Below are 20,381 nucleotides of genomic sequence, written 5' to 3'. Positions count from 1 at the left end.
GCAACAGAGGTGCGTGCATAAAAACACAAAGGAGTTACATCTGACATGCAATTAAGCTATGGCAAAGGTATATCTGGAACAGGAGAGGAAAAAAAAGAACAAAATCCTTGTTTTTACAGTCAGGCTGTAAACTTCTGCCAACGGTATCACAAGTAGCATTGTAAACAGAGATCTCTCGTGCCTTCGGTGCCTCCAAAGTATCAGCATGTTGGCAAGAACACCCTGGGCACTTCATGTAGCTCAGCCCGGAGTAGTGCCTGGGTCAGGAGCACCCCTGGGTCCTGCAGCACAAGCTTCAGAGACAACACTATCAGGAGAAGCGAGGGGGGAAAAAAAGAAATCCCAACTCTTGCAGGACAGGGCTGGAGAAGACTAGAAAAATATTTTGTTCACCATCTGAAAGATCCTACTAACAGAAATACAGAATCAGGCTGCAAATAGAGCTACTTCTACTTAGACTTAAGCCTTTAAAATCTGCTACTTTTGAGGTGATTCATGATTTTCCTTCCTTTTTAACCTCTTATTACTATAAGCTTGAAAACCTCTGAAGAGAAAAAGAAATGAAAGATTATTTAAGGTAACGTTGATAACTTAAGACGGTTGTTTGCTTGAACACATTAATTAATTTTAAAAAGAAAAGGCTTTTTAGGTATTTAGTAAGATCTACAGGGTCCACAGTAAAGAACACCATGCTTGTAGTAAAGCAGACTACAAAATGACATCATGATTTGAAGTTTTCAAGTGAGCTGATTGTTTTCAGGCTGAGTGTACATTTACAACCCACTCCTAAAAAGAAAATGAGATACACAGGCCGTCTTTCTTTGACATTAAAGTCAAAATTCTTCTGTAAAAGTTATGGTTTGTGTCATGCAAAGCAATTTGTTGAGTCAAAGCTGAGACATGACTGAATCTTCTATTCCATTCCTTAATGCTGACAAGGAGTTTCTGAAGTTTCCAAAAGAGTGTTTCTTTAACAAGATCCAGGAAGAAAACGTGGAGAAATACATGATAGAAACAGAGATAGAGTTTGACATATTAATTTGGAAAACATCTGCTTAATTTAAGTTTTACTATTAAATCCAGACATCTACTCATCTTGAAAGGGGCTTGCTGCCAGCCTCTCTCCTCAATGTTCTCATATTTTCCACCCACTTTTTCTTACTGGAATCTTTTTTATAAATTTGTTTCACTGTGAAGTTGCCAAACAGATGTCCAGAAGGCCACAAGCAGCAGAAAGATTTCATTTTTATCAGAACAGATAAAAGAGACGGGTAGAAAGACAGAGAAAAAACAGACTATACAAAATACTCCACCTGGAAGAAGGGCCTAGGTAAGGAAGGAGAACCCCACAGCTTTGCATTTTGTCTGTGCAGGAACGCTGCACTGTGCAAACTCTTAACCCACCAAGCAAGGGCAGCAAGTGGAGCCGTGCTGGATAGCCCTTGCTGGCCCAGGACAAAACTACGAGTTTACACAAATCGTTATCTAGCCTCAGATTCCTTACTCATCCTAAGGGGAGAAAATAAGTTTTAAAAGACTAAAAAAGGGATCTCAAAGTTTAAAAACAAAGCTTCAATAAAAAGTATCTTAAAGACCATCTTGAATTGCCAGACTTAATATGGTCAGAGCAATCCGTAAGGCATCCGAGCTGGATCTACAGGACTGCAGTTTGCTTACTTCATGGCTATCTTTTCAAGGCACACCCTGTCCTTTGTTTGCACTAAACAGCTCGGATTATCTCAAATTCTAGGAGGACTGGATGAACACCTATTAACCTACACATGCAAGGTTGTGCCATGAAAGTGTGCTTGCACTGTTTTTTTCTTTCCTTTAAACATTCGTGCTAAGATAGTCACTGTATCCAGCTTCAATAGTGCAGGGAAGATTAATTTATCACTACCCTTGAAAAAGAGAGAGCCACCTTTATGTAATAAAAGATTCAGATGCTGCTTTTTTTTTTTTCCTAAACTGAGATAAAAGAAAGTAGAACGAATGGGAAGCACAAAAGTAACAGACCAGTAAGGTAAACCAAGATACTCCAGTTGTGTGTAAAACTTTCTCCCCTCAATCAGCCAGCATAGCCTCCCCTTCCTAGCTGTGCAAAACAGGGTTAACAGAGTTCTACCAGTTCTGGTTATCCCACCCATCATCAGCTGAAGACGCCTTTTTTGTTGCCTTAGGAGGTTTTTTGGTCTTGCTCTCTCCTCCTGCGTTTTCCCAGTTGGTCTCCCAATTTTCCCAACTGTCGCTGTTACTGTTTTTGTTGTTGGAGACTGTTCCTGAGCCCCACACGTCCCAGCTATCGGAGCTCTTCTTCTCTGTGGAATTGTCCACATAGGTCCAGCTCTCACTGCTTGGAGATTTATGAGCTTTTGGTGGATCTGAGTTGCCAAAGGTCTCCCAGAAGCTTTGATCTACAGCATTGTTCTGGTAGCCTTCCCCTCCACTGTTCTGGTAGCTGTCTCCCTCAGCTGGTCTTCTATGGTGGGGGAGGGAAAAAAGGAAGGTAGAAATAAATTAGTTATTACAAACATAACAATAAATGACCCCAAACAAAGGAAACTGTAACACTACTGCCCTTTGCTTAAACAAAAACTGACGATAAAGGCAGAAGAACTAAATACATTGCTCCAAAAGGCTTAAGATCATGTTCCAATTCACAGATTTTTGCTGACAGCCTTAAGTACTACTAATAGGCCCAGGGTGAGGGGACATGCCTTTCAAATAATTTCAAAGCCCAAGTGCTATGCAGTATTTTGTTCTCAGTTTAACAACTGTCAAACAAATAGACTGAATTCCTCCCGTATTACAAACAGGAGGATGAGCAAAGACAGAATAACTTCTTCCTATTTAAAAATTACCTGCTACTGCTATACTGCAGAGAATATAAAGGAGATAAAATTATGTTTTTAAAGAGACACAGAAAATAGTAACAAGCAAATACCTTTCAGAATTATCATCTGGTTTGCCAGAAAAAAAAGTGGTGACATCTCGCCATCCCTTACTTCCAACTCCCTGAACCTAGAGGAAAAAAGAAGACGACACTCCATTCATTTGGACTGAACCAATGCCTCTTCCAAATCCAACAGCAAAAGCCACAACACGTTCCTCCACTTGTTCAGATAAAGAGAAGGCATTTCATCAGAAAATTTCACTCACAACTTAATGTTTTTCACAGGCAGTTATGTGGTTGATGTAAAGAACATACATTTGACAGCATCGTGCTGCTGGAAGATGTGAAAAGTAGGTCAAGTTCAGCTTTTCCACCCATCATTTTCAGTAACTGCTTCTGAATTCTCTCTTAGACATCCTTGACAAAAATGCTGGAATTACTCCTCCCATAAAATTAAACTTAACGACAGTTAAGTTGATGTTTTGATGTTACAATTCGTGTAACTGGTATTTGTAGTTCTACTGTTCTACAAAACTACTTTCACTCCAGTTCAGTAGCATTATTTCACTGCCCACGTAAAACAGGCTGAAAGTTGAGTTCCAGAATAAACATGACTGCTAGGAGAATCCTTCAGGGGTTACTATAACGGACTGGCGTTGCATTAGAAACAAATTCTGAAGTGACACTCATGGAAGTCACTACTCTAAGTCACAGACATGGAGGATGAATCCCAGAATTCAGACTTAAAGTAACCAGGCTCTAAATAGAACAGGTACCATCACTTATTTTATTCAAATATTACCAACGTTTAAGGCACTCAGCTGGTACATGACAGAGGTTCCAGTGCTGACTTTCATGGCACTAGAAAGACAGATCCTCCTAGGGAACCCTGCACAAGTTACCAAAGCAGACCTTAGATCGTACAGGACTCCTGTACGTAGCAGTTGTGGACAACACTTACCATGTTACCAAGCAATGACAGCAAAAGAAGACAAAGAGAAAAGGTAGAACATTAGTAACTTTAATGGTACAAGCGTAACGCAAGCTGTCTCCATATTCTCTAGCAGGCATTTTCTTTTTGTGTTTGGGCCACTGGTTGTATTATAACTCTACATCATGCCCTTGGTGAAACTATTCCAAGGACTACATCGTACCTACGTAGCTTGTTAACACCTCAGCAGAAGTACTGCTTACTGAAAATCACACTCGCAGAACTTCTGCATCCAGCACAAGCAGAGACAGCAGCTGCACCATCTTGTTTCCCTGCAAACTCGTTGCAAGAATATGGAGACTGGCTTACAGTTTGGCCTCCTCACAGGCAGGCAGGCACTTCATACCTTGCTGGCCAACTGGGATACCCCCACGGTGACCTCCTCAAATATTTTCCCCTCTTTCACCTACGTGGATCAAAGTATTGGTAATTAGTCATAAAACAAAGTCTTACTGAAACCTTACGACAAGCTTACTTGTGCTTACCAGCCAAAAATCAAAAAGCATTACAAAGCCCCAAACTGGAAGTGAATCAAAACATAATTAAGTCAAAGCTAACAAAGTTAAAAAAAATTACAGGTAAAGTCCACTGATCTCTGATGGAGTGAACTTCAGTTCTTTGAGGTTTGTCGGAATTTTCTACTGATCTATAGACAGTTTGAGGAAGGCAGCATTACACTAACGCTGAGCATAAAACACCAACACAGAACAATCTGCAAACGGGACATTTTAAAAATACATTTTAATATATAAAAAAATAGTTTTGAGAAACTTAATTGATCAATTTTATTCTTTATGATTTATACTTTATTATTTAAATATTAAAAGTGCTTTGAATTTTGGTCAACCAGAATACAATTAGTGCCTTTCACCAATTAATAAATGGCAGCTGATCCAAAGCAAGTGACCTTATATAACCATATAAGTGCCAGGCAGTGATCACTGAGCCCGTCAGAAAGTAACACTTATTTAGAACTAACAGAACAACATCCTAAAGGAAACAAACTTTTTTTTTTTATATAGAATGCAACATTCCTCATTAACTTCTCCTACAAAATAAAAATCAGCTCAAGGAAACGCACCCTAAAAATAACCCTGAAAATAATGCACCTAAGCACTCTGAAGTAAGTTGTGGATAATTCTAGGGAATAGGAAACAAATTAGAGTCTTCTCCTGTGATTTGAAATGCTACATAAAGAACGTGGAATTAATAAAGGTAACGCAAGAGAAATTATTTTGCAATGTGGTTAAACCATTCGTTTCAAATTGAAAATTAATCCATATCCCAAAGTGGTGGCACTGCTTCTCTTAGGAGAGCAAAATTAGCCTGCTTTATCAAAACCAATATATTTTGGGCAAGGGTCTGTAAGCAAGTAGAGCACCACATTCTCAGAAAAGATTTCATCAAAATTTTGGAGCTCATCCAACATTCTAGAAGCACAGAACAAATGCTCACCAAATGGGAAAGACGTAAAAGTACTTTTTTTTTTTTTTAAAAACACATGGCACAGGAAGGCAACATTTGATGCTAGGGAGAACTTTGACTAAAATTTACACTACCAGTGATCACTAGTCCCTCATGAGGACTACCTTGCTTTTTTTCCATGCCCACTAGTGCCCACCTGCATTTACTCAGGCCAGCACGTGTGCTTCCTTCCAACTGCTGCTGGTAGTGCCACTACTCACAGTTGTAAAGGGAAGATGAAAATCTGCTTCAAACCAGTTTCCTTGGAACAACAGTAACCAGAACTGCTAATCCAAGCACTACTTTAGCACACACCTTGCCTATGGATGCATAGAAAACTTGGGTTTTAACTGATCACCAGGTCATTCTCAACAAATACCAAATAACAGTTGCAAGAATATGTTACTCCTATTGATAAATTGTCCCCACTCATCTTAAACACATACTTTGCCCCAAATTCTACTGTCCCTGGATGAGGCAGCAGATGAACTACAGTGGTTCAAAGATGCTTAGCTCAATTACAACAATATTGGCAGGCAGATGAGTAAAACACTACGAACTCAACACTCAAAGATACTATTAATAGTTGGGGTTGTTTAATAACAGATTTTTGTATCCATTTAGGGTGCATTTTCCACACATCTTCCATTATTGAATGCCTGAAATCTAAAAAATAGTATCTAATGGGGAAGAATGTAAGAGACTCTGGTGGACATGGGAAAGATTGGTGCAGGGAAACCAGCCCCATTAATCTCTCTTTGGTCACGTACCAGCTTTGAATTATTTGATGTTTCCCCTTTGCTACTGTGCCAGTAGATGAAAAAACAGAAGGACGCACAGACAAACTGGGCACTTGTGACAGGAGGAAACAATCACTCCTTAAATCAGCATAACCATACTCTGCAAGTAATTCACTAGTTCCAAAGTTACCTTTTCCTGTGCAGGTTTGAGAACATTTTCATTTAATGTCTGACCTAACTCTGACGCCTAGTTAAAAGCAAAACAAAAACAAAGTCAGTTATATTTTATTTAAAAAAAAAAATAAAATATATCCACCACAAAAAAACACAGCCAACATCTTTTGCAGGCTAATTTCTCAGCAGTATCTCCAAAACCACATGAAGCTTCAGGCTTTGATTGAGACAAGCAGAATGAGCTGAAAAGCACACACAGTACAGTGCTGCAGAAAACATTCCAAGAAAATAAATTAAAAACAGATGCACATGGCAACAGGTTGTTGGAGATGCCCAGAGCCCAAGCCAAGCCTGACCTTGCACTGGAAGCAGAAGCAACAGTTCAGCCAGTGGTAGCCTACAAGATGGGCCCCTCGCTAATGCCGGCAGCTGAATGGCTGGAAGAACTGACTTCCTCCACCCTTGTTTTTCCTTACTAACGCAATTACTTGTAGAATTAGATCTTTTTGGCCAATTTTTCACCAATTTTTCTGTCCTGTAGTGCTGCAACTGTCATCTATGCATAACAGCCCAACTGTTTCTAAGAAAGAGACAAGAAGCAAAGCTGTTACAGAAGATTTTTGGTGTTTGTTTGTTTTACAGCTCCAGGTTTGCAGGGAGAGAAAACAATGCACTTCAGAAATCTCTTGCAGTCCAGACCAAGTCCAAGAACATTGTACTACAGAGGCACCTTACAAAAATGTAAGCCCACAGTGTAAGTCACAAATATACTTTTCTAAGATGACACTGACACAGACAGCAGGGTTTGCAAATGTTCCATTTGAAACTATTCCTTCCCCTGCTACCACCGTAAGCCTTTGATTGATCTAAACTTTTCTTCAGAATCACCATGTTATATCAATTACCTTTTGAATTAGCCCAATTAATCCAAAGGTGCCAATTTGCTTGCGAGACAAACATTATTCCTAAACATCAGCATAGACTAAGGAAATTTCATTTCCTAAGAGTCTGTATCTTATTGCTAACACAGGTTAGGGTGCAAGCCTGCATTCCTATTCTTCCTGGGCATGGAGCACCTTGAGCATCCCTCCTCCACAGATTCCCAGTTGTCCAAAAATCTTTTCCTTCAGCCACAGCACTACTAGGATCTCCTCTCTACGCAGCCACCATTATCTCCAATACTTCTACTCCTTACCAGTTCAAAAGTTATTTGAGAGGACAAAGGCAAAAGGAAACCTCATTTCCACCTAGTAAGAAATGCGAACGCAAATCACAAAGTTTCCATTGGAAGTGAGGCTAGAAATTGTTTAAGAAAAACGAGAAAGGGGATTTTTCATCTTTGAAAAATCCTTCAGAGTCTACTAAACCTGGCAAACTGTTTATGTTATATAATAAAGCATATCACACACTAAGATTAACAGGTTAGGTATGCCAAGTGAAGCTGTTGCTAGAATCAGGAAAAATTCTTGTATCACCCCATTTACTCAGGCATAATTTTGTGAATTCAGAAAAGGAAGATTTAGGTGCAATCGTGTTTCCATCTGAACCACTCCTTTATCTGTTCTATTGTTGAATTTTGGATAGCATCCTAAGCACCACTACAAACACTACCTAATGGGGCATTTATTGAAGAGTCTGCCTTCAAACAGCATCCCAGGGTAGCTCCTGGTGTACTGCATGCCTGGATCAGACATGCAACGGAAATCCTGAAGTCATCTGTGGTTACGAAAAGCATGAACAAAAGTACAGGATGTTTTCTGAGAGTGCAGAGCTTGGATATCTCCATCTGATTTAACTCACTTAAAATAGGTTTGAAGAAACATTACTGTACGAAACACACATTATTCTAAAACAGATTTGACTTAAGGCAAAAAAAAGAACAGACAGCTCAAGAGCAACTGAACATATGCAGCACCAACAGTGACAAGGAGTCCATGCACAGGAAAATACAGGAGGGCGTTACCGGCTCCGGCTGCTGCTTGTAGCCCCAAAACTTTACCCAGAGAGCAAAAAAGAAAGAGCAAGGAAGGTAGAAGCAGCTTTTAGCAAAAAACTGGCAGCATGTTTTCAGGCAAGTTAAGTAGCACGAACCTTTTCCAACTTTAACATCTACTGACAAGATAAACAGTGAATATGTTTGGTCACTGGCCACTAAATTTACTTTTAAACAATATATTACATCAAAAAGATGTGAAATCTGTTCTACAGTGCAAAAGATCAGATGTTTCAAGAATAAAATCTAAGCTTCAGTAACACAGCTTAGACTCCAGAGCACCATGTTGCCGTGGTCCTTGTCAGTAGATGTGAGGAGCTTTTACACTTAATAATAATTGACATTTGCTGATAATACTAAGGAAAGAACAGTTTTCTAAAAGGGACACTGCTGGAAGGAGTGACAGAGGAAGACTTGGAGAACACTTAGCTTTGTTTTAACCCTAGTTTGAAAGAGGAAATCTTGTAATTGCTACTTTTTTAAATACACACAAGCAAGTTAATTTAATAACAATATTAAGCAGTTCACATTTGTAATATCTTATTAGGCTTTGGCAACGGAAAGATGACTTGCATTACATTGTATCACTGAGAAAATGGCTTTGAGACAGACCACACTGAAGGTTCACAAAAATTAAGAGTATTTTAAGTTTGCAAGCATGGTTTAAAGCACTTCATTCTACTGCCCCTCCAACACACCCCGCAGTTCCACACAGCAGAGTATCACTGTTTATTTCTTGCTGAATTCAATCACTGCAGTTGATTGTAATCCCCATGGAAATAAAAGCTAGAACCCCAAAATTACTGTGCACTGTGAAGGATAAACACACTGGTCTGCTGATCAAGTCTAAACCGATTGTTGCAGACAAACACTTGACATTTAAAGCCAATTACAGCCAACAGACACAGCTAAATCTATAATCACCTTTTGACTTGCTTGAGATCCAAACCTGGTAGCCTGCGAAAAGAAGCAAATTCGAGTGTACTAGGAACAAAACTTTTTGATTTTTAAACACACACATTCAGAAATGCTGCAGGATCCTCTCCAAGACAAATGGACCTTTGCCAGAATTTCGCAATGAACAGAGAGTATCCATATCACCACCCCTGGCGTTCCAGATTGCTCTGGGGAACCATTGGTTTTTCTCAACTTACAACAGGTGGAAGACAGGGTCTTCAATACAAACTAGATCTTGGTGGGCCAACGCAGATGAGTATCAATGTTTTTGTCTCTCATAATGTCATCCAAAGCAAGAGATGTTACACTCTGTTAACGCTCATGAACTGTTTGAACTTGGGAGATAACTGATACGCTCGTAAAAGTTTGGAAGAATACTAAGCAAAACTGGGAAAAGTTGTAATGCACAATTTTCACAAAAATATTTAATCTCTTTCCACCATCATCTATGTAAAATGTAATAACTTTTATTTCCTCTGGTTTTAGTCTACAGTTAGTTGAATGATTGTCACCTAAATTCTGCGTGAATTGGCAGAACATGCAGAGCATGAAGACCATGCCTTGTATTTTTCCCCTCAAAGTGTCCCTCTGGGCACAACCTCTGCCCAATAAGCTTTCTATTTAAACTGACAAAAATGCTGCAGTTAGAGAGAAGTCAAAGGAAGGAAAAAGCATAAAACCATCAGCAGTGTGTAACTTGGCATTAAATTCCTGCTGAAGAAGGCGATTTGGCCTCACTTGGCACAGACGGAAATTTCTGCTTTATAATAAAAATTTTTCTTGAGCTCTTTCTTGATGCTTACATCCAGTGGACACATTCACAAAAATGTCCATCCAGAAACGTGAGAAGTACTTCAGGCAGAGATCTGAATTCAATATGCATCTATTTTATATGCCATAGGCAAAGAAACAAAGAGCAGAATTTAGTTTGTCTTTGTAATACTTTTAAATATTCATCACTATTAGAACACTAACAGAATCTCTGGGTTTACAAGAATTACAGTGAAATACATTGTTTACTTACACCTTCTTTAGCAGCTGAGGCAATTTTGCTTGCTCCAGTTGTAAAACTGCTCCATCCCTTTAAAGAAAGGGAGAATATCGTAAGCTATGAGTAGTGAATAATAGTGAACAACCAAGTGTTCAGTATTACATGTTAAATTAAGTCAAAATGTTCTCCAACACAGCTTGTCCTGTAGTATTAAGAACTACTCACTAGTAAGAGCAAAAATTATAGACTCTCTTCACTGTAATATGGTGATGAACTTCCATTTTTGGGTCAAACAGCTGCAAACTGAACAAACCTGAGTGCTTCAGGTATTATTCTAATAAAAATGGCTACACACAAAAAAAAAATTCCTCCCCTGTAGAAAAGCAAGAGAACAAAAAAAGACATTAAAGCCTTAGTAAGTGGAGATTGGCTCTTCAACAAGTAAGCACTGGATAGGGGGGAAAGTGTTCGAAAAAAGAAAAACAAGGAAAAAAAATTAATCAGTGAGCAGTTTAAATATGTCTAAAAAAGCTGAGAAGAAAACAAGAGGTGGCAATTCATAAAATGCCTATAGAGCAATTTTCCATTTCATAATAAAGCTTCAACCTGCTTGTTTGCTGCAAATTTTACCTTCAAAACCAAAAGAAATAAAGTTTTATTTTGCCTCATTTGTTCTTGGAAGATCTGAAAACCACTGGCCATTTCTTAAGACTTTTCTGTAATTAAACAGAAAAGGTTTCTTCTAACTACTGATTAGCAGATACTTCTTAAGAAACTAGCTAAAAGAAAGTGGAATGGGAGAGTGATTCTAATGATTTCATTTTTTTAACAAAATAATTAAAAACCTCTTAACAACTGTTTAGGTTTCAGTTCTTGTTAGTAACTCATTCATCTAGAATCTGTCCAGCAAAACAAGTGCAAAAAAACCCCACCATACTTGAAAGGATAAAAACCAGAAACAAACTTTACCATGTCTGTGCTTCTCCTTGTATATAATAATGAATGAAGAAATAGTTTTTCTTCTTTGCAGATCATCACCACCTAATTTTAAGCTATGCTACAGAATCCTTTAAACAGAGCACTATAAATGCAAGGCTAACATCCATGTCCTTATGCATCTGTCACTGCCTTTTAATAATTTGATTTCCATCAAAGTGAAGATGTTTTGGTAACAAGCTGCCTTTTGGGTAGATTCCCATACAAAGGCTGTAAATAGCATCTTCTTCTCCTTATCCCTTCTATTTAATTTGATTACACCACATATTTAGGGTGAGGGAACACCTTCTAAAAAAGCAGCAAAAAATATTTTTGGCCTATCTTTTTTGAAGTCTCTTCATTAATCGCCCTTCCTGTCCTACGCTGAAACACTGGAAGATAATTATTCCACCAATTCCACAGTTTTTACGTTAAGCAGAGTCTCGAGGGACTCAAACCCAAACTGCAATTACATCTGTTCTTTACAGAAGGAGTTGGATAGTGTGGTCGGTGTGAACTCTACAGCAAATGCTCCTTCTGATATGTAACAGCAGAAAATAATGGACACACATAAGCACAGGGTGTGTGGGCAAAAGCAATCATATGCAGTGGGAGGAAAACTGGTTTCCTCACCAGCATGCAAATATTTAGTCTCACGATAATAAAGGCCTTGGAACCGTGCTGTAGTGCGGCTCTGTGGTCACGAGAGGGAGCTTTCATCACAAATTTCCACGAGCTCCTGTCTTCAAATAACGGTCGAGAGTGTCGTCTCCCCTTTGCTGTCTCAGCACAGCTGCCGTATGCTACAGATGTGGTTTCTAACTTGAGCTCTTGGCCTACAGTCTACGACATTCCTAGAAAATATTCAGCAGATCTACGCTGAGCACCCTGTGAGATCACCTGTTCACAGGCTCAGATGCTGCCTTTTTCTATTATGTTCTTGTGAAATTGTTATATTTTGAAAACAACCAACCAAACAATAGAACCTGGTGTGTGGATATTTAGACTGATGAAGCTCTACAAAAGACTTCTGGCCACCAACCCTGGTAGCAAACTTTACTGTATTTCAAAGTGACTCCAAATCCCAAACATTGTTCAGCGCTGTCACTTTGCAGCCTGTCAAAGCACCAGTATGTCCCTGACTGCCTCTGACTGCATTCCCATTTCCTTTAACGATGCATCGTTCAGCATCTCTAATCACAACTGTTCAACCACATGCTGTTATCGCCTCGCACCCTGTCACAAGTACTTCAAACGTTTTCACCACTGCTCAGGACTTCTGGCACCCACATACACACACATTTCAGTTGTTTTCCACTGAACACACAAAATATGGTTAATCTATTTAGAGGATTACCAGCCTAACTGCTATTCCCAACAGGTAACTATCTATTTTTTTTTTTTTTACTCCCTTCAAGCCCTGTTAAGTATTAGTTCTTAATCCATTCCTCTATCTTCATTTCCTTCTTTCTACGAACTGATACCGGACACAATTTCTGAGTTTTGCTCAAGTTTCTCCCTTCATTTTGCCTTTTAAAGTCTACCAGTATCTTCTTCACTCTTTGAGAACACAACCAATACTCTACATCTGTCTGTATCTACTTGCCATTTTTAGTTACTCTTTTTTCATTTATATTCTCCCATAGCAGGAGATGAAGTAGAAGAAAAGAGTAACTCAGGTCACAGAAAGCTCCAAGCATTTCCTTACCGAGTACAAGGAAGACATAGCATTATTCAGGAAGTCATCCTCTTTTTTCGGAGGGTTTACTGTGTTTCCAAATCCCACATAGCGATTCTCTTGGCCACTACCAGAAGAACATGAATAAACAGCATCTGTATTAGCATGCATCCATGAAAGCCATGAAACAAAACCAGGAAAGTATGAAAGCATGGCAACTGTTTAACAGACTTTCAAATATACCTGGGAAAAAGTCTTACAGCATCTCACACTCAAAACACAAACCCACTCGCTTCATAAAGTCATTAACACCAACAAAGATCCACGGATGAACCCTTGCAAATTGGTGTCTCCTATGTCAGCTAATGTGGTCTCAACGACTCTCCAGGTTCAACAGACCAGTGACATCAGAAGTCTGAGTAAATCCTCATAAAGTAATACATGAAAATGGGAAAAGGAAAGAAAGAAGGAAAGTGTTGTCTTTATAAATCCCCATTTAACTCAAGTCACTATAAACACTAAAAACTCCCTACTTTGGAGCCCACCACAGTGACGTTTGAGTTACAAGCACTTCCTTCAACGCTATTCAAACATTTTTGTTACACAAACGCATTCAGAGGCGCCTTCCTTCCTCTTACCCTTTCTCATATACTATTAACATATTTTCAGTAGTAAACAAGATGTAACTGTTAACTAGTGAATCAGGATCACAGTCGTGTAGCTGTACTCGAACATCCGAGTCTTTGTTACGCTAGAGGGCCAGGCACTCAAGAAGTTAATAAATATTACATTACCCTTGGTAGGAGTTGACATCATCATTTAACCAGTCTTCAAAAGCCTTGTCAGAGGAGGCAGTTGCAGCCTGAGATTGCCCAGCAGAACTACTGAAATGGAAGATTTATGAGTCAGACAACATAAAGCAAAAACCACCAGCTCAGCAGCGCAGCCTGACATACATCATCGTAACACAGGCGCAAAATTGATAATTTCTTTCGCTTGGCAAGTAGGGAACTCTAATGCGACCACTAAAAGCCACCGGAGTGTTGAATGAACCAAGCAACAGCAGACTCAGACACAGACAATGCTGCTCAGACTACAGCTAGCCCCTGAACTGGCTGGATGATGGCCAGGCATGAAGTGCTTGTTCACTTGATTTACAACTGCTTTTTAAGTTAACTTGATTCTTTAGTGCAAAGAATAACAAACACTTCATGGGAAAGCAGAAAAACAAAACTGCTGTGGTCCAGCCTTGAACCTCCCATTAGTAATTAGCACCGTAAGGAAAAAGGCTGTTCTTCCCTGGCATTCCATCACGAAGTGGAACAGCACTGCAGTTCAGGTAAGGCTGTGACACGCTACACGTGACTGACACAATGAGTAATCTCAGGTGCATTACAAGTCAAGACAAAACCAGCATGGCTTGTCCTCTCCTCTTGCTCACCTGTCTCTGCCAGGGTTAAGATCCAGGTGGAGGAGGTGGCAATTATTACAGAAATTAAAGCCCTGCTACCTCATATTCCTTAACTTCAGCAAAAGAAATGCTTGTTCAGACACCGGCATCAACAGAACAAAAGCAGTAGACGTTCAAACACCAGGTTTTGATCCCGCTGCTGCTACATTAACATCAGATAACAAGATACACACCGATGAGTGGAAGAGAGAGACAGTTTAGGCTGAGGTGGGGTCCAGTTCCTGGCAGGAGAGGTTTCAATAGACCACTCCTTGCCTTCAGCTACTGTAGCTACCTAGAAGAGGTAGGAAAATAATTGGAACGCTAGGTTAAAGTTTTCATACAAGTTATAGACTGGTCCTGTAAAGTGAGGACAACTCATTTTTCCAACTTGCTGCCAGCTACACAGATCAATTGATTTGTTTTACAAGAAATCATTTTTTTTCTGAATCTCAGGCTAGAAGCGTTGAATTGAACACTATGTCAGGCAACTGATTTGAGGCAACTTCAAACAGGCAAATTTGGTTTGAAGAGGAAAGACTAGATTAACAAACAGATGTAAGAGGAATAGAAAGAGGTGAATTTATGGTCTGGCATAGAGGAGGTAAAACACATACACAGAATTTTCATGTTCTCCTGCCTCCTTCAAACAAAGGATCTGAACTTCATCTCTTCACCCCTTACCACTCCTCTTATCCAAGTCATAACTTCGGCAAGTTAACACAAAATTTCCAAAGGCCTTGCCACAGAAACTCCACAGTTCCCCATTTCACATAATAAAGGCTTACAGCACAGAACTTAGGAATTCTGTGATTTCATCAGGATCAAGCCTACCATCTCCTAATTCCTAGCAACTTCTACCATCTCCTAATTCCTAGAAACTTCTAAGGATGCAAAGAGATGACACACACACCTTCAAAGCTGCATAGCTACCCCAGTAAGCACAAAATGTACCTTTTAACCACTTCCGTGGCGGGGTCAGATCAAAAATACAGTATCCTTGTAAATCTCCAAGCTCACGAGTTCAAGCTGTTCATCATTTGATTTTTGGAAACTCCAAACCTCCATGAAGTGATAATGCCATTACAATTACTAATTTATTCATTTATAGGCCTGTCAGTGTTTGGCAAATTTTGTTACTACATACACAAAAGACTTATCAATAATCACTTTGGCTAAAACTGTACTGCTGAAGTAGTAAACCACTTAGTGTGGATTGGGACAGCTCCACCGACTAATTTGTTGCAACAAATTGCAGCAGTGAAAATCTGAGCCACTTCAGCTAAATGCAGAAAAGAAAGTTTCTACAGAAAATTCTTACATTTGAAGAATTATTCCTTCCAAGGGCCACTGCAGAGGTTCAAAAGCTTGCTACTTTCCCTCTCCCATCCTTCAAAAACAAGTGCTTACAAAGCACTTTGATATTTTCAGCTAGTAGGGCATGAGGACATACACAACTGAACTTACCTGATCTCTAAAAAGAGCCGCAGCTTTGCTGTTGTATTTCTCTTGCATTGACCAGCAGGGATCATAGTCATCTTGAGACTCCAGGAACTCTCGAAATTTGCTATTACCTCCAGCCTTCATTTTCTCCAGCTCAATATCCTTCCATTTGTCCATGGTTACGGAACGTACAAAACTGAAAAGCAGTTGTTTTTTTTTTAAAACAAAATTAAATCACAGCTTGTTGTAATTTCCTGCTGTATCAGCAAGGATAAAAAAAACATTGCAATCTCTCTCAAAGGTTGAGAGTATAAACATGTCAGAGAACACTCCCCAAGTACTGAAAGATATAGAAGTACAGAAGATACAGAAGGTTGTCAAATCTTCACTGAAATAAGCTAAAATCACGCCATTTATTGGCACTTAAAGGAGACAGTCAACAGAAGGCAAGTGACAGAAAAAGCAGTTTTCTTCAAGTCCAGAAATTAATCTAACCCACTATATAAAAGCAACTTTTCTGATATTTCTTTACTCTGCAATTTTCTTTTCCTGTCTATTTTCACAGCTACACTTCAGCGACCTGCGAGGACACCTCCTGTCCCACTCCATGCTTCTGCTCCTAACAACCAGCAGGCACTGACAGCTCAACTGTTTAAAACACTCTATTCTATAATGTGACCTCATCTCAAGGCATTTATGACTGCAATTAGCATCTCAACCCTGCTTTAAGCCATAAATTCTTGAAACTGCTTATTAAACTATGTTTAAAACAAGCAAACAAACAAAAAACAACAAAAAAAACCCTCAACCAACAACAAAAAAACAACCCAAACAGTGCCGTACTGTTAAATACAAGGTCACAGAGGGGGAAAAAAGTGAGACACCATCATCAACAAGGCTCTTTAAAACTCGTTTCTTGACTGACTTCTTTCTTTTTGTTCCCAAAGAAACACCCTTCATCCTAGCCTCATCTCAGTAATTTAATTTTTTCTTTCATGTACCTATGGAATAGTTCCAAACTCTCTTTCCTATGGCATTTCTATTCACTAATGAGCTTCAAATCACCCCTTGAAAAGCAAAGCACATACTTGCAAACAGCCTCCTTGCTTTGGTGATTCCCCTCCTGGGCTTTCTCTCCCTTCTCATCTGAGTAACTGTCCCCCACTCTGCCCCTATATATACCCATACTGTGAGTCTCTGGAACACATAATAGTTCTTATCTCACAGTTTCCCATCTCAGTTGAGTATGTTTCTTGGTAAAAATAAAAAGTATTTTTTTTTAATTTTTGTTCTGTTTTATTGTTCAGGCTTCTGAACAGAATAAAACTGTTCTTTACGCTTGCATACACTACAGAAGTAAGTTTAATGTGACTTTTTTTGCTTAACTCTCATGCTGTTCTAGCACTACTTTGGTTTTACTCGATAAAGATGATAGAAGATTAAAAGAAGAGAGTACAAGGATTAGTGCAGTATTACCACACACCACCTCACAATGCAGCCAGAGACACTGCTGTCTAGAACTGGGCACAACATGACTGCACTGGGGCAGCACATGCCCCAACTGATTACAGACAAGGCACAGAGAGGAAAGCTCACTTTGGAGAGGAGCATGAAGCAAAACCTCTGGAGAAATGTTGGAATTGAGACATTCTATACCCTTCCGAAACAATCCACTCTGTTCACAGCCATAATGCACCCTGAGGTAACCCAACTCAGCCCATCGTCTGCTTGAGAGGCTGACCTGAGGTGAACTCCCAAGCCTCGGTGTTTTCCTGAGCACTCAAGACAGATCCAAATTCCGTAGGTCACACTCACCCACTGGGGGTTAAATGCACCACATTCAAAACAGACCTGCGGAGAGAAACAGTTATCTCTAACACTCCATTAGCACTCGTCCCTGTGAAGTTGTCACAGTGCAGCTCAAGAAGTCAAACCACAAAAGTGTTACACACAGAAAATCATTTCAGAAAGGAGAGTTCTTAGTGTTTGGAAATACCTTCTCTGACAGCACAAGCTTCCTTCAAATATTTATTTATGCTGCATGGAAAGAAATACTCATTAACTTGCCTGACTTAGATTATAAAAATTACTGTACTGACTACCAAAAACCAGTGAGGTAGTAAGTAGAGCAAGTTGAAATTAATGAGCAAAGAATTCAACTTAATTTAATTTCTATATTATCTTGAAGGAGCAGAACTAACCAAACTGAATTCTTGAGGTCTTCTTGGCAAAATAAACATGCAACATTTAAAGTTCAGAGCGTTTATTCAGTCATACCACAGTCTGGCAGCGAACGACAGCAGATCTAAACAGAGGTTTTTCTTAAAAACAGCTTTATTGCTTCTACAGTGCAACAACTTAACTTCTCACGACTGGAATCACCATCCAAGGTTTATGCATTGATATAAATAAAACGTAACCTGCCCATGGGCTATCACATTTAAGGTAGTGCACAAGCAAGCTACTTGTAATAGATCATTTTAATTAAGCTTTGCTCAAGACATCACCTGTTGAACAGACTCTAGGGATTACAGCATTACTGGAACTTCTGAAAGACTTGTGCTAAATATGCAGCAAGGTTTTATAATACATATATGAATGAAAGTTACTGGAACTAACACAAACGAGATACCCAAATTTATATGTTACCATCAGTTAGCCATACTAGTACTGTAAACTCAACAGCTGTAGCAGACCACAACATGCATCTGGAGTAGGTAAAAAGAAAATACAATTCTGCAAAACTCATCTAAAGAAGATTATAGTTTTCTCACATTGTTCTCGTCTTGTGCTCTCACTTCCTTCAGGACTTTCCTTGTTCTTGGACTCGCCATAATTCTACACAGGGAGAAAAACAAAAAACTAAGTCATATTCAAGGATTTGATAATGGTAAGATCCGTCCTACAACAGCCCATATCCACACCATTCCAATGTTTACATACAGTAGGAGTTTCAGATCTCTATCTCCAAGCTGACAGAGGAAGTGATTGCCTTTGGGTCTGCCGTAACTGCTTTTTTTGATAAAAACTTTTCAATTGAAAGACCTCCAGCCAAATGCAATCTGAACACATGCCCCTTCCAGAAACACCAAGTTCCCTGACCAAACCACCACATCTGTCTGGTGGGAAGGCAGAGCTTTATCCACACCATGTCACCCAAGAAAAAAAAAGGAGGTCACTAAGGCCACCAGCTTCTCACCTTGTTCTCCTCCACTAAATCATTTGGAAATGAAGGAAAGAGGGACAAGGAAAAAGAGTCACGCTCTAAGCTTTCTAACAGATAAATACGATAACAGATAAATACGATAACAGATAAATACGATAACAGATAAATACGATAACAGATAAATACGATAACAGATAAATACGATAACAGATAAATACGATAACAGATAAATACGATAACAGATAAATACGATAACAGATAAATACGATAACAGATAAATACGATAACAGATAAATACGATAACAGATACGGCGCCGTCTTTGAAGGTACCTGGTGTATTTTCAACTGTATTTGCCCACAAAGTTGTAAGTGATCAAATTATCGTTTACCACCCAAAAGCTGAGCCCTAGTTGCTGACTGGGCACGTAGCCACTGTGCTGTTTAAGTTTCAGGAGTAAATACTGAAGTAACGATTGTGCAGACACCTTAAATAAACAGGCATTGTTTCGATCGATGTAAACGGATACGAGCAGTACAGAAAATGTTTAGTTTAGGAATAAGTTTTCACTGAAGAATATAAATATTTTGGGCTAAAGGTTCCAAAGGGGAAACAGAGAAATCTGACAGTCTTATTTCCTAAACGATCCATTTCCAGAGCAAGAACTACCCGTGCGTGGTATGAATTTCCACGTCAGGAATCTTTAGCTTGCTAAAAAAGCAAGAAAAAAGGCACTTTTAAGTGGAAATGAGCCATAGGAGGACACCGGTCCTCTGATGCAGCAACAAATTCGCAGAGTTGACTGGTAAAGAGCTTCTGAATATGACGATTAGGCTGGTGACGTGGTCTGCATGACATCACGGTGGGTCTCACCGGAGCAAAAAGGCCACGGCGGCCCTGCCGGCCGGAGAAACGCTTCGAACCGACCTCCACCGCCATCTCCGCGCCGCGGGCAAGGCTGATTTCCAAACATATCTCGGAGGCTGGTGCACGCTTTTAAAAACGCGCCGTTCTGCACACCCAGAAGCACGGCCGGCTTACCGACAGCTTCACGGGGGCCGCGAGGAGGACGATTTTTTCACCGATCTCCGGATCCCAGCCGAGTCCTGGAGGCTCCCTCAGAACATGGCCCGACCCCCGGCGAGCACGCTGGCCTCTCCGTCCTAGGAAAATAACAAAAAAAAAACAAATTAAGAGATATAACAGGGTGGGAGGGGAGGGTTGTCGTGAGGAGAAGCCCAGGCCGCCTCCCCGCCACGCCAGCGAGCACCGCCGCCTCCCCTCAGGGACCGCCCCGGTGCGACAGCCCGGGAGGGCCGGGCCCGAGCACAGGCCGAGCAACGGGTCTACCGGGGCTCCGGGGGGGGACGAAGCACCCCGAAAAAGCGCAGGGGGCGGAAGATGAAGGGGCCGCGGAACGCACCGCCGGTCCCGGTCCCGCCCGGCGCCTCACGGCGCAGCCGCTGCC

The 20,381-nt window shown here is 40.1% G+C and overlaps 1 protein-coding gene across 7 annotated transcripts; it reads right to left on the bottom strand.

Annotated features, from left to right (window-relative positions):
• Window positions 1-1,096: 1,096 nt before the first annotated feature.
• ARFGAP1 (ARF GTPase activating protein 1) lies at window positions 1,097-20,101 on the bottom strand. Of its 7 annotated transcripts, XM_086622719.1 has the most exons (14): window positions 19,955-20,101; window positions 18,524-18,587; window positions 17,491-17,600; window positions 15,774-15,945; window positions 14,501-14,601; window positions 13,651-13,740; window positions 12,887-12,983; window positions 10,237-10,293; window positions 9,180-9,212; window positions 8,226-8,255; window positions 6,279-6,335; window positions 4,231-4,290; window positions 2,945-3,021; window positions 1,097-2,476 (listed from the first exon to the last, which is right to left on the bottom strand). In XM_086622719.1, the coding sequence occupies exons 2-14, from the start codon at window positions 18,581-18,583 to the stop codon at window positions 2,122-2,124; spliced, it is 1,299 nt and encodes a 432-aa protein (XP_086478845.1). In that variant the 5' UTR covers window positions 18,584-18,587; window positions 19,955-20,101; the 3' UTR covers window positions 1,097-2,121. The 7 variants fall into 7 exon arrangements, with proteins under 7 accessions (XP_086478845.1, XP_086478841.1, XP_086478843.1 ...); XM_086622715.1 differs by lacking the exon at window positions 8,226-8,255 and having other exon boundaries at window positions 1,097-2,479; XM_086622717.1 differs by lacking the exon at window positions 8,226-8,255.
• Window positions 20,102-20,381: the final 280 nt, after the last annotated feature.

Source organism: Tauraco erythrolophus, chromosome 18 (genome assembly GCF_009769465.1).
Source record: "Tauraco erythrolophus isolate bTauEry1 chromosome 18, bTauEry1.pri, whole genome shotgun sequence".
NCBI classification, from domain to species: Eukaryota; Metazoa; Chordata; class Aves; order Musophagiformes; family Musophagidae; genus Tauraco; species Tauraco erythrolophus.
Note: the sequence above shows the minus strand (reverse complement) of the source record. Positions and strands in the feature narration are given on the sequence as shown.